General features: G+C 39.7%; 1 protein-coding gene across 2 annotated transcripts in view; it reads left to right on the top strand.

The window, feature by feature from the left end:
* The window catches only part of CUX2 (cut like homeobox 2), a 230,498-nt gene extending 215,078 nt beyond the window's left edge, over positions 1 to 15,420 (top strand). For both annotated transcript variants that reach the window (XM_072142885.1, XM_072142893.1), the window contains 2 exons: positions 1,711 to 1,984; positions 5,233 to 15,420. In XM_072142885.1, coding sequence (XP_071998986.1) covers positions 1,711 to 1,984; positions 5,233 to 6,067 — 1,109 coding nt within the window. In that variant the 3' untranslated portion in view covers positions 6,068 to 15,420. The remainder of the gene's footprint in view (positions 1 to 1,710; positions 1,985 to 5,232) is intronic.
* The last annotated feature ends 276 nt before the right edge of the window (positions 15,421 to 15,696 follow it).

Below are 15,696 nucleotides of genomic sequence, written 5' to 3' on the forward strand. Positions count from 1 at the left end.
AAAAACTATGCCTCTAGTGCTGCCTTTCTGTATTAATTCCTTTGCGGTTTTCTTGATCTCTCTGCTTGCTGGCTCGTCCATATCACTGAGAGTAAGCATTGATGTGTGTTATAAGGTGCCGTGCCCCTCTGTGACCGAGGTCAGATTTATGTCCACTGGAAGTAAACATAGAAGCGTCCTATACTATGACAGCAAGCAGAGATCTAAAAAACTATGAGGAATTGATGCATAAGTTATACAATTTTCCAATATACTTTTTCATCATACAAATAATAACATTCATTTCCTGAAACATGGCTACTGCTATAAGAAATACATTCGCCTTCCTTATATCCTCTATTCTAGTAATACCAGTTACCTGCACTGTATGAGGAGCAATGCCTCTAATACAGCACTGTCTGTGTTTGGGTGTCTTTTCTTTTTGGAAGAGACTAACCGGTTTGCCAATACCCCAAGTCATGTCACGAGGATTCTCGAAAGTTGGGCATTGATCAGTGGGATGTTGCTTTTTTTTTTTTTAATTCGCTTTATTGACATCAGAAAATTAAACATAGTGCTGTGCAACATGCAAATAGCAATAAGAAAGAGGATAAAACATAGGACATCGCGTGTCTGCCAAAAGTCTGTTTTTGATTATACAATAACTAAACAACAACCCCCTCCTCACTACTCATAGTGAGTCCAGTCGCCGTCCTGGGTGATGCCAAGCAAGAATAACGTCAGGGAGAGAGCGACAGTCTAGTTCTAAACAGTAGAAAGTAAGGAAAGCACTTTCCTCTAAAAAGGGGCTAATCACAGGCCAATACAAGATGAATAAAGTTAGAATGTTCAATCTGGCACTTTTTTCATGTAGAGGTAGGCATATGAAAGGCATCTACACATATGAATTAACCAAGTGTTATAGAACTTTAATGATGAATTATAAACAATTGGATTAATATATTATTAGCTGCCTAGGAAACAGAGGTCCTGAGTGGCCCACCAATCCTCATCTGAAAGCTGCCTAAAATATATAGTATAGTGTCAAAGTTTATAGGGTTTGAAAAAGATGCAAGTCCATAAAGTCCAACCTTTATGATTAAACAAAGGTTTTCTTCTCATAAGTTCACAAGAAAGGCATCGAGGCCTGTCCTGAGCATGGACAAAGTACAGGCGGTCCCCTACTTAAAGACACCTGACTTACAGACCCCTAGTTAAATACAGAGCCCTCTGCCCACTGTGACCTCTGGATCTACAATGATAAAATATACAAATATACTTAAGAACAACCCCATGGACCCTATCTTGTATGTAACCCGGGGACTGCCTGTATTCACTATAACAACCTCAGAGTTCCATAGTCTCACTGCTCGCCGAGCGAAGAATCCCCGTCTATGGCAATTTTAGATCCGCCACTCCTCTTTTTATAGAAGATGACCCCTTGTCCTGGCCACAGGCCTAGGTATAAAAAGATCTTTGGAAAGATTAAATATATGAATATAACTGTAACTGCAAAAAAGGTTCTACAGCATGCAGGTTATGTAAAGAAAAAACATGTCCACGAACTAGGCTGCGCAGGCTTACATCTAGTTACCTTTTTTTGACGGTATAGAATAATTCTTCCTCAAACTTAAATTGCTGTTTTCAGCATTTGCTCCTGAATGTTGCTCAGCTGGAGTTTTATGCAGTAATGTAATTGTGATGATAAAAAGTTATTTCTGTTACATTTAGCTTATCTGAAGCGTCGTTATGGCCTCATAAGTGTTGGCTCGGACAGCGAATCTTCCAACACTAGAACGGATTGTGCAAGCCCCAGCCTCCAGCCACAGGATTACAATCTGTTGCAGATGAAAAAGCCAAGAGTGGTTCTTGCACTAGAAGAGAAGGAAGCCTTGAAAAAAGCTTATCAGCTGGAACCTTACCCAACACAGCAAACCATTGAACTGCTCTCCTTACAGCTCAACCTCAAAACCAACACCGTCATAAACTGGTTTCATAACTACAGGTAGGACAAGAAACATATGGCTCTGTTGTCAGTTTCCATCAGGATGGGTTCCATACATACATTACATACATGCTAAATCAGGGGTCCCCAAACTTTTTACATAGGGGGCGTTCACTGTCCCTCTCAGACCGTTGGAGGGCCGGACTAAAGTTTAAAATTAAATAGCGGTACATGTGACTTATTTAATATACTGCACCCCCTTGTGAACTATTTTATTTATTGGCCCAATTAATTAATTAATTGGGTCTATTCATTGCTATGATGCCCCTCCACCATTAATTATTTCCTATGCTGCCCCCACCATTAATTATTTCCTATGCTGTCCCTCATAATTAATTATTTCCTATGATGCCCCTCATAATTAATTATTTCCTATGCTGCCCCTCATAATTAATTATTTCCTATGCTGCCCCCACCATTAATTATTTGCTATGCTGCTCCTCATAATTAATTATTTCCTATGCTGCCCCTCATAATTAATTGCTATGCTGTCCCTCATAATTAATTATTTCCTATGCTGCCCCTCATTAGTAATTATTTGCTATGATGCCCCTCATAATTAATTATTTCCTCTGCTGCCCCTCTACCATTAAATATTTCCTATTCTGCCCCCACCATTAATTATTTCCTCTGCTGCCCCTCTACCATTAAATATTTCCTATTCTGCCCCCTCCATTAATTATTTCCTATGCTGCCCCCACCATTAATTATTTCCTATGCTGCCCCTCTACCATTAATTATTTCCTATTCTGCCCCCACCATTAATTATTTCCTATGCTGCCCCTCCATCATTAATTATTTCCTATTCTGCCCCCACCATTAATTATTTCCTATGGTGCCCCTCCATCATTAATTATATCCTATGCTGCCCCCATAATTAATTATTTCACATATTGGGCTCCCTGGCGCGGCCGCGTGATGAAGTTGTCACACAACTGCGCAGCCTAGTTAATGGAGCGATGTGCGCCGGAGTTGTCTTCCGGCCACATTGCTCCAATAATAGTGCTCGATCGGACGTTTCCGGCCGCACCAAGCACTATACAGTGAAGGGCAGGAGCTTCCGACTGTCGAAGCCCACGGGGGACCGAATAGGAACGGTCCGCGGTCCGTAGTTTGGGGACCCAGGTGCTAAATGATTGATTGATGTCATATGGCCAATATAGGCCAAAATAGTGGCTGCAAACACAGGATGGAATAGTTTAGCAGACTATAGTATTTAATTCTGCTGGCTGCTATAAGCAAAGATGGACAAGTGTCTTTTTTCAACCGTATAAACTATGAAACTATCGATTTAACAGAAGTCATAATAGCCTATGGAAGATGGGTGTCACTGTATGGCTTCCATCCCCAGCCTCCACTAACTGGAGACCTTGGCTGTGGCCATACTTGGACAGTTATGTCAGAAGAAAGATACTGCCTGCTGCTCCTCCTCCTGCTGTCAGAAGTTTGTTTTTTTTAAATGTTCGTCTTACCACCATGTGAATACACCGTTGTTCGCTATGGAGTGCAGGGAGAGGAGGAGGATCCATGTCGGCTCCGGTTTGCAGTCAGGAAAAAAAAGGAATCTTGAGCACTTCAATTGTTAAGAAATTATAAATACTACATTTTATTTAGACATGCTAAAAACTAGAGATGTACATCTATAGAAAAAGATTTACACGTTTCAAACCATGTTTGTGGCTCTTAGTAATGATCCGTGACTAAGAGCCAGAAACATGGCTTGAAATGCGTAGATTTTTTTTCAGTTATGGCTTCACTATAAAAAGAAGACATGATGAAAATCCTACCTTGAACATAAAGAAGCAGGAACTTATGTGTACCGGTACATTATGTGTACAGCATTGTAATCATATATATATATATATATATATATATATATACACTTCATACAAGAAATACCAGTAACATAAGGCAAAACCAAGCAATTTCCAGGACAGATGCTTCTTTTTGCATTTACCTTTCTATTCCCCAGGTCTTGATTTTTCTTTTACATTCTCCTGGTGTCTGGCAGCTTCAGGCTGCGTCTGACTTTGGTTGACAGGTCTCAGGAGATGTTCCAACGCTGCTCAGAAGCCTTCATAGATCATTTCAATTAACCATGAATAGGGACTTGGTGCTTTGGGTTTTTTATCTAACCTGAATAGAACAGTTTTTGCTTCAGAGGCAAAAACTTTGCATGATAGAATCTTTTTAACTTTAATGTAACAATTGAATATGTTAACATGAAAGAATTTCAGTGCAAACTGTCTGTCACGCTAAAGGGGTTTTCCCACAAAGCAAGTTGATGGGACCCTCCACAGATCACGAGAATGAGGGTCTGATGTACCCCCATCACACCCTGAGATTACCAGTCGCGCATGCGCAGGCTGCCTCGTTCATCTCTATGCACCAGCACCAGAAATAATTAAAAATAACACTCAATCCTTATTGAGTTTAGTATAGTAAAATACATATACAAGGTGTACTCTGCCTAACGGGTTGCCCTGACTATTAGTTTAATCCTTTTTTTTGTGCTGCAGGAGAAAAATTAAACATAAAATAAGTTCACTAACTTCTCCTGTTCTGTTTCCGCCAGGTAATTGCAGAATTTAGTAATTGCGCTTAATGGTGACACAAAAAAGTAATTCAGACAACCATTGCTGGAAGCAGAAGACCTGTGAATTATTCCCACTCCCTGCAGCACAAAATATATATATTTTTTAAAACAATTAGACGACCCCTTTAAGCAGTTCTGAAGTTTAAACTCCCTCACCTCTCACCTTTCTTTAACAACACATCTATAGTCACAGTAACTAAACTTGGAGCTCACATGTTACTTATGATGATAAATGAACTTTTCTTGTAGTCTCCTCTCTGGTGGCTTGGAAAACGCTCTCTATGCCTAAATAGCTTATACTATAATATTGGTGGGATTTGGCATAATATGTATGGATTTGATTTTATGCATCTATCCTATATAAAACCTTAATTTGTGCAAACCAGATATCAACAGGTATGCATAATTATACATCAGATGAGGAATAGTATCAGAGAAGGTGCATGCTATTTAATTCAGAACTAAGGGGGTCAACAGCTTGTGTTTGCATTGCAGCTTAATAATTCTCATAGATATCAAAGGCTCAACCTTTAGATACCAATGGTTGCTTTTCTCAAAAAGTCATGTCTTCTAATCATGGATGACTACATAAACTGTATAAACTGTACTTTGAGATTGCTAACAATGTTACCTATGCTATCTATATCTTTAGGTCACGCATGCGCAGGGAGATTCTAATGGAAGGCCAGCATGAAAATGATATAGACCAAGAACCAAACAGCTGTGACAGCTTTACATCTACAACACTACCCCACAGGGAGCTGACTCCTAACAGCCTGGACTCTGAAGCAGGAGACAGGAAGCCAGTCATCAATGATTTTAAACATATGCTGCATAGTAGCTGCTACTCAAGGGAGGTGAGAACTGCAATGAAAATTAAGAAGGAGAGCCCGGAAGAAGATAACTATGACTTTTCCAACCAATGTGAGTCTTGCGGCTCGGAAACACCGCCAAGAACGGGTTATGAATCAGAGCCATCTAGAGCGCTTAGAGAAAAACAGGTTGCTTCCTGTCACTGTGATGGCTCCCAGAGACTACGATATTTACGGAAAAGCAACTCTGTTCTTGAGAAATCTCACCATCCTGTGACCCATGACTGTTCTGCTTCTGTACATACACATAAAGAGATAATGGGAGCAGAGATGTCACCGGCTGACCCCATCAGTTTTAAGTCTACAATAGAATCGTCCCGCTGCAGCCTCGAAGTGTCTCTGAACTCACCATCAGCCGCCTCTTCTCCGGGCCTCATGATGTCCGTTTCTCCCGTTCCGTCATGTTCTGCTCCCATCTCTCCATCCTTGCCTGTCACCATGCCTATTAAGACTCATGCTTCCAGCCCAGGCAGCGACACTGCACCATTGCATCCCTCCACAAAACATAGCCCCAACAACCAGAGGAGGAATGAAAAAATGGCAAATCTAAATAACATTATCCATAGGCTTGAGAGAGCCGCAAATAAAGAAGAGACCCTGGAATGGGAATTTTGAAACTTCTTTCTATCTCTGTAATTTAAAAAAAGAATTATTGTTTCTACCCCACTCTGTGAATCCACCTTATGGAACAGAGTAATTGAACCTTAAATATTGCATATTTTATATATCTATATTTTTTGTTTTTCTGTTTTGTGAAGTAGACAAAGAGGGTAACAAATATCCTGATGATCCCGAGGAATTTAACAGAAAAAAAAAAATAAGAGAAACAATTTTCAAGGTAAAACAAAGAAAATCTTTTAGAAAAAAAATATTTATAAACATTTTCGATATTTTATTACCTAATATTTGGAATTTATTAATAGCTGAAGCTGCTTTGATAATGGACATTGATCAAAACCGCAGAGATGTAGCCGTGATAACAATGATGTACTTTAGCTTGCCACTGGATTAGATTAATTCACTGTTCTTTCAAGCCATCAAGAAGCCCTAGGAGTCTGTCCAAATGAAGTATCTCATAGATATCAAGACAGCGATCAGACCTACCCTCTAAAGAGATGATACAGTCTGCAAGACTCTAAACTCAATATGTATTGCCTTGACATATGTAACAGATTGGTTGTCCAATATGACATAATATACCAGAGAGCTATGGCAGAAATAGTCAGCATATAAAGTGCTACAAGTAACAGATTGCTGAAATTGCTATGTGTCCGGTGGTAGTTTTTATGTAATTTTATTTGTACTGCACGGCCAGAAGTATGTGGGTCTAGCTTTAGGAAGTTTCCATGAATTTATAACCTTTTTCCTGATAGGGGATGACATATCCAATTAACAGTTTTCCTTGAGTTTTATTTGAGAATAGCTGATATGGTGTCAAATACACAGCCCATAGAGTAACTGTGTGCTGTGTATAAGACTAACTCACATACAGGTAAGGAGCAGCATGGAGGACATCAGTAAAGCAGTGAATTAAACACTGTAGTGAGGTACAACGCTCAAAAGAAATGTCACGTCTCTGTGTGCCTCTTGTCTCCGCAAATAAATCTTTTCTCCCTCCACTTTACATAGATCTTTAAAGGACATCTACCACCAGGATGAAAGACTGTATGCAAATCACCCTGAGCGGCACCAGGCTCCACTAACACATATGGGGCCTGAAGCCCAACAGGCTCATTTTCATATAGGTCTTCGTACTGGTGGTAGATGCCGTTTCAGGGAGGAATATATATAAGCATTTTCACACTGTGGATTTTGACATAAAAAAATTTCGCCTGCTTCCCTATAAATTCATTTGTAAATTTCCTGCTCCAGCTAAAAATTCAGTTCAGAAACTCCCATTGATGGGAGGCTCAAAATATGCTTCCAAAAAGCGTTTTTGGAAATCCTAAAGTGGATATTTTTTTTCCAAAATCCTCAGTGTGAACATACCCTGAAATAAATACTAAAACTTTTCTTATATTCACTTGCACTATTGGCGGGTGAAAGTACATTTCCTATTTAAGAACATTACCAACCATAAGGCATAACATTGATCTCTTTACATCTTGCTTGACCTCACAATCAACATACGGAATTCAATACTACCCCTAAAAGAAACATCAAAGCAAGAGCAGCCACACACAGGATCGATGTAATTAATATTAAATAGGTGGGCCATTTGTAGCAAATTTTAACAGGATAAGTAAGGGACCCTATTAGGGTCTACATTACATTAAGTCACTTTCAATCCATCAAGAAGCACTAGGATTCCAAATGAAGTTTCTCATGTATATCAAGAGCTGCTCTGGTTGCTACCACTATCTCCAAGACAGTGATCATTATTATACTTGCCCTGTTAAAGTTTCCTGTTCATCGCAGGGAGTCACGTAACACTCAGGTAGCAAGACTCAGGACTTCCTGTGACATCATGTGTCCTACTGGCAGATGGAGAGAGCCGTGCAGTCATTACTGTATGCTGATGTATCTGCACATCCTTCCAACCACATATGGAGGAGTAATGACTGCACGGCCCCTCCCATCTGTCAGAAGCCAGCAGGACACAGGACCACACAGGAAGCCTTGAGTGCTGCTGCCTTTTGGTCACGTGACCCACTGCTCCCAGAGAGATAATGGCAAACTTTAATAGGGTAAGTATAAAATTGGAGACCCTTTTAGGGTCTTATACATACCATATTAAAGTTACCAACCCCTGCAAGAGTCATCTAAAGAGGTGTAAGACACAGGATCAGGGGAACACGTCCTAGAGGGATAAGTCACGCTTTACCATGCTGGATGCCACGATTTGTCCCAGAGATTGATGCACTGTCACAAGGGGCCCTGTTTAGGTTTCCACATACTTATGGCCATGTTGTGTATATTATTATATTATACAGAATTTCTGCAGTATAATGGTTTAACCGTCTTAACTCCAAGAGGTCAGCAATAGCTGCTACAAGCTGGTACATCTGGAGAAACCCTAGTTGTCTGTACCTGGGACTTACAGAATGGAATTGTACTGTAAGACCGTTAATACGTGTTTGAGGCAATGAAGAGTATGAAGGCCTCGCATTCAGCGTGCAGTAAATTGTCTATTTCTATGACCCTTTCCTGGTGCGCTCTTCCTGAAGACAGGTGCCTGGTATTTGCAATGAGAATGCAATTTGTACTGAACATGAAGCTGTCTCCTAACAGTACAGGAAAACATGATATGACGGGTATCTCAGTATAACGTGTGCTGGTGTAGAAGGTAAATTATTTTTGTATGAGTAACCCATGCCATCTAACAATAATGAACAAATGTATTACATGTAATGTAACTGTACTAGGGTTTTAGTATAATACAAGTCTGCTTAGACCATAGTGAACTTCTGCTATGGGAAAAGCGTTTTTGCACCATTTTATATTTGTGTACATTGCACTGCAATGTATAAATGAGTTAATAGTTATAATCCCTGTAGTAGGTTTCTGTTGTTATATCTGCCATTTTATAGCTCATTATTTTGACCTATTCCTCCTGACCACCTCATACACATGTTTGACTGGTGAGAAGAGAATAGCCCCCTTCCAAACACATCGGAGAACAAAAACATGCCTGATTCATTGCTTTTCCTGATATCTACTGCCAGTGAGATTCAGGAGACCCCTATACACATCTCATGGTTGGTAGGAGACAATCCAGACAATCTACTGTGTATGATCACCTTTAGGCTCTGTCATGGTTTTATCTGAACCTTAACAGCTGCCTGCAGGCAAGATGGCTGAAAGATATACATTAAATGTTTATGGTTTGTTTTATAACACCAGAGCTTAAGGCTACAGATGGCCTCCATCAGACAGGTGCATGTTTTCTCACATAATGTATGACATATCTGTATGAGAGATTTTGGTCCAGGAAATCCCACAAACATACAGAGCGAGTCTCTCAGACCAAACTCACTGGCAGGCAACCTGCTTTACAACCACCCAAATTCCTAAAATCCATAACCTTTATGTTTTAGTGAAGATGATGTTAGGTGCCAGAGTGGCTAGCTACATTTGACCGCAATGTTGTTACTTGAATCTTACCTGAACTCTTGCACATATGCAGTGCTTTAACTCCAGTGGATTGTGTATCTTATGTATCTGGATTATATATCAGGCTGAACAGGGCAAGCACTGGGCTGGGAATAAGGGAACAAGTGGGAGGTGTTGGGCAGGCTAATACGGTGGGACTAAGATGATCATGGCACTTGCAGGTTAAGCTACTTCCACACCAAGTTTATATGGATATTCATATGGTGTATGCAACAGGAAAGCTTCTAACATAAACAATATATGTACCTATAGACATATACTGGCAGATGGAGGCATTCTCTTTGCTTCTGTCTGACAAGTATATGACACATACTGTGTGAAACACAATGGGAAGATGTAGCAAGATTCATCTTTCCATCCTACTCCCTCCTTTACGCTCAGCAGAGGCCTTAATAGCCTATGGGGACGGATGCAACTGTATGGCATCCATCCAAGCCCTCCACTAAGCATACGTTCTGGGAGAAACCCCAAGTGATCAGGATGCTAGCAGGAGAAAAAGGTATATGTGTAAGTCCAAATCCAGAGACTCCCTCTATATTCCCATATCAGATATTGATGTGTGGTCAACACTTATTACATGAGCAGAGGTTACACTGATATTATAGCTCCTGTTAAGAATCATGCAAACATGATATAGCTTTCATGCAGCTCTCAGTATTTAGAAGGATACAGACTACCACTAGATAGCAGACACAATTGTGCTGTACCTGCACCTTCATTATATTATTATGATTAGCTGCTTACAATATTGGGACAAACAAAACAGCAATCAGAGCAACACATTGTGGCCAAGCAAGTTATCCGGAAAGGAATTGACTGGAGAGCTAGGGGTCATATACCAGGGGTAAGAATTATTATATGTCAGAGAGGGATCCCACAACAACAGCCACATGGCTATAGTAAAGATCAATTGTCGTGATTCATCTTAGGGCCAAATAATAAATGAAGTGTGGAAATATTAACTATACACTTATTAATAAACTGTTACATAAATAATCTGCTTTTGTCCACAGCCCATGCATTTATGCTTATCTACACTTAATACATTTATTTTGTGCCTATTCTTCCCCAAGTTATACTGCCCTCTTTAGAGGTAGAATACAATATTAAGCTACAGGTTCATACTTTTACTCTAGAAAACACATATCACAATATTACACTAGGTGGCAGTAACACACTGTTCTCATCAGGCACTGCTGGAATGTGGTAGTAATCGCTGAAAGCTCCTGGAAAATGATGAAATATATCACTACTTTACTCATCTCTTTTCAATTCTTCCATTAATGTAAAACTACACAAATGATCATAGTACAGTAATGTACAATGCCAGATATTCTCTCCTTATATCCTCTAGAAACACAGGACTTAATGGCGAAATCAGCTATCCCACATCGATTTAAAGTCACAGTTTATTGGATGGGATTGTAGAAATGTATGATTCTTCTAATGGTTTTACCCAGGCTTTTATTCTGAATTGTCAGGTAATAGGAGACACTCACCAAACATAGGTAAGGTATCATGTAGACAATGGGATAGATTTATTAATGTGTATAAGAAGGAATTCTGTTGTAATTTGCACTAAAACAACTGCCTACACCACATTTATAAAGGGTTTTAGACCCTTTAGGAGAGTTTTGTGGCTCTCCTATGAGTAGTTCGACAAAGGGGGCGTAGCCTCACGCCAAAAAAGGTCCGTGCACCAAAAATACTGCTGACCCGACAGAACTTTGTTCTAATTTTCTGGCATAAAGTAGGCCAACTAATAGGATGTGCAGAGTATGACCATACAGTCTTATACTAGGACAGATTTATCATCTAGCACCACAGGGCCGGCACCAGCAATGGGCATACCTGGGCAAGTGCCAGGGCCCAGAGCTGCTGGGAGGGCTCACATAAGGCTGTACATAAGGAATCCAAGGAGGTGAGAGGGGCGTTATATAAAATAACCATGAGGGAGCTGTTTGCTATGACAAAGGGATTATTTTAGGGAACTGGAGACTGTTTTAGTTTCTGAATTTTTAATGCTGCCATGAGTTCACTGCAAAGGGGCCCAAAGAGGTTTTGTCTCCCAGGGGCCTACTGAAACCTGGTGCCAACCCTATAGCAGCAGACACTTATATGAATCTGGTGCAGAATAAGACTGTCTAGTCCAACTCTGCACTGTCTCACCTTAGGACACTTTTTATAAATCTGCCCCAATGTATATTGTGGCCTCAAAGCGATTCTGCTAGCAGAGAACTAGAATACTGTGACATGTGTAGGTGGACTGTCACTTAAAGAAACACTTCGGTAATTGTTTTTCCTTTTAATTTTATCAATATTACCTTTTTTTAGTTATTGCCTTCTACCTGCAAACTGTAATGATTAGATGCCAGGAGTTAAATGGGTTCTCAAATCTCAATCCCCTAGTGATGTTAACACAATAAAGATCATTTTAACCCCTTACTTTTCAATTTACTCAGTTTTATTGCTGCTTTAGCTGCTATCTCTCCCTAGGCTGCTCAGTGCAAAATCTCAGGGTGTGGGCAGAGACTCTCTAAGCAGACACAATATTATTCATCTAGTTCTGTGGGGTGACAATGTGGTTAGATTATCAGGGTACAAGGTGTATATGCACTTTCATCTGTCTACTGACTAATACACTGACACAGAGATGGGACAGATCAGAGATGATAAGATCCATGAGATGCCTATTACACACTGTCAGCTCTGCTACATATCTGTATATATATATCCCTCCCCAGACAAAGAATCTGCCTTATCTGCCTGTAGCTTGCAGTTTCTCTCTCCTCACGATGTGTTGTTTGATGGCAAGAAATGAGTGTCTGTGAGCTCCGTCCTGAACTGCAGGGGCTAGACTGTAGGGGTGAATTGCAATTTTAGGGCTTGCACACCAGTTTTCTGCCAAGAAAACTGCCCTGATAAATGTCCCCTGAAGATTTCATGTGCAGCAGCATCTTACTGATCAACAGTCTTATGCAGTTTTCTGTATATTGTATATTATCCTTTGTGTTATAGCGGGGCTCTAGAATAGTATTCACAGATTCATGGAAAAGTTTCTGCCTTTATCACGACCTGCTCTCATGTCACACATGCCCTGAGGCTGAATGTGTAAATGCTATTCATGAGGGGCATTTCTATTTCTGTGCCGTCATACAAGTTGAGTAAACCAAAGTGTGAACACCATTGCACAGTCCTATGCCAAGCTGTGGTTTACGTGTCAGTATCACACCGGACACCACGTCTACGGTTACACAAGTAGTTCCACTTAGTCTGTTGCCCTTTTCTTAGAATTTGCTTTTAAAGAATTTAGATGCATAAAGGAGATTTAACAGCTTTCAGCTAATTCTACCACCATTAAACATTTCTCCATCAGGAGAATTTGTTTTAACCATGTCATATTTTCCAATATCGTCATCAAAAGTAATGCAATCATTATTTGCTAAGTAAATGTAGTCAGGATATCAGCATAAATTGTGCAGAAACTTACATGTAGGCTTTAAAGGAAATCTGCCATTTCCTTTTATACTTTGTGAACCCAAATACCTTGAGAATGCTGAAGCTACACTGTTGCAGAAACATAACTTGTTTAATCCCTGAACTGAGTGGTTTTGCTGAAAAAAAATATTAACATTTTGACAACGAGGGTCTGTCGCTCCTGTGGCTGCTCCGGCATGCTCCTTAGCTTAATTATGCACTTCTTCAGAGAATGCTGTATTCACTGTGTTGTCCCTGACAGGTAGAAGTAATCAATCACTGCACCATCCCCCAGCTGCTGTGCATGAGTCATCCAGCTCAGGTTGATTAATTCCTATCTGGACAGTTCAGGAAGCTCTGTGTAATGTATTATGTACTGCAGACAGTCTGCACCCAACTTTCCCAAGGTCCTGAATATTATAATTGTTTTTTGAGCAAAACCACTCGGTTCAGGGATTAAACAAGATATGTTTCTGCTTCAGTGTCGCTACAGCATTCTCAAGGTATGGTTCACACTGCATAAAAACTAATAGTAGATTTCCTTTAACAAATACATCATTTTAAATCATCCCCTATATGTCTGCTGAGACGCCCATGCACGGCCCATGCACTCTGTCAGCTTCTATGAGTGCTGGAGTTAGCTCTTGTGATTGGTGAGGAATCGGGCAGTCAGATCCCTAATGATCAGATTGTTATCCCCCCATACTGTGAAAATGGGATAATCTTAAACAATGGACAAATATTCCTCAAACCTGCCAAATAATTGACTGATTCAACCATTTATTGTATACGGGGGCCTCCGAAATGAGAAGATAAAGATTGGACAAGTGAATTTATTGTATTCAAGTGTCCTGAGCTAACAGACATCTAAAGTATATGGACAATTTGAGTCTCAATTCAGCAGCCTTTTGAGCTTTACTAATAGTGTCTTAAAAGTTAGGCAGGGAGAAAGCCTTGAGCATGAAACTCCACATCCAATACCCACGGTTTTATGTGCATTTTTCATGCAGATTTGATGTAGATTTGCCTTTATGGATTCTGCATGAAAACCACATGTTGATCCAGATTTTCACTCTCCCAAAAGTAACATTATTTTATTTTCCACATCGAGCAACAATTTCCAAGCGGAAAAAAAGTGTCATCTCCATTCCTTGTTCCTAATCACATTCACTTTATTTATGAATTTATTACGCTGCAGATTTTCTATACCAAAATCTGCAGCATGTGTAGATAGCCTTAAACTGCACCAGATTTATAAACGTGTAATAAATGAAAAATCTGATGAATTAAAGGCCGTCTAGTCTAACTTTACAACTACAGGCAGTCCCTGGGTTACATACAAGATAGGGTCTGTAGATTTGTTCTTAAGTTGAATTTGTATGTAAGTCGAAACTGTATATTTTATCATTGTAATCCCAGACAGAACTTTTTTGGTCTCTGTGACAATTGGATTTTAAAAATGTTGGGTTGTCATAAGAACCCGGATTAAGACTTCAGACACCTTTAATAACTGTTATAGCTGTTTATTGGAGCCTAGGACTAAAGTACAATAAATTACCAAAATCCAGTGGTCCGTTTGTAACTAGGGGTCGTATGTAAGTCGAGTGTTCTTAAGTAGGGGACCGCCTGTATTAGATGATTTAGTTTACAACACTCTTTGCCAGATTTGCATATTTTATATTGCTAATAGGACCTCACTTCTTTTAAGTCATAAAAGGGTCTATAACATGTATGAAATATTTCCTATACATGCCATAAGTTTATCGGGAGGTAAATTCTGAATGGTTTATATGATTGCAAAATATGTCCTAATTGTGTTGTTTCTGCTATTATGAAGCCAGTATTCATCAACACTTTGCCGTTTAGGCAGATCACAGTCATCTTTGAGTAGCCGTCCAAATGATTGCTTCCACTTTGAGTGTAAAACAATACGGTGGTGGTTTCTTCTAATAGTTATGCCGGAGTCCTTTGGAATTTAACATTTAAATTTCAAGAGTCAGAAGTCCAACAGAGGGCATCCTGGTATGAGGCTGTTTTGGGGGTCATACTGCTTACAGTGAAATCTGTATAAAAGTCTAACCTATACAACATCTCTGATGTAAGTACTGTATAATGTCTTAAGTGCAACTTAAGGATTTCATGGCAGTCTAGTGTTTTGTGTGTAAATTGGGATGTCCATGTACCAGGATTGAGTTAAGCACTTAGGGTAGTCGGATTACAGGGATCCTGTTGTACTGAAACAAGTGGACATGTAATTCCAGTAGGATCATGTACTGTATCTCGTTTGTATAATAAACTACAAATAACAAATACTTTGTTAAACAACTAAAATGCAATTATTATGTTAAAGACGCTAAATATAGAACTTGATACTTGTTTGTGCCTGGTCTGTTTCCTACTTTGTTACATTAGTACACTACCAGCCTCCGTCAAAGAACAGCGCCACTCCAATCTTAAGGTTGTAGCTGGTATTGAACTTGGCTCCATTCCAAGCTGGAATATCAGGCAGAATCTATGAGCAATTAGGTTCTGTTTTCAACCATACATTTTATTCCTGGATTAGGCTCATTTCACACTACTGTTCATTCCCTCCGTTCCTTATCTGAGTTATAAGGTAAAGAATTGAAGGTTTAATGTATCACTTAAATATCCCA

This window comes from Engystomops pustulosus, chromosome 1 (assembly GCF_040894005.1).
Source record: "Engystomops pustulosus chromosome 1, aEngPut4.maternal, whole genome shotgun sequence".
Taxonomy (NCBI): domain Eukaryota; kingdom Metazoa; phylum Chordata; class Amphibia; order Anura; family Leptodactylidae; genus Engystomops; species Engystomops pustulosus.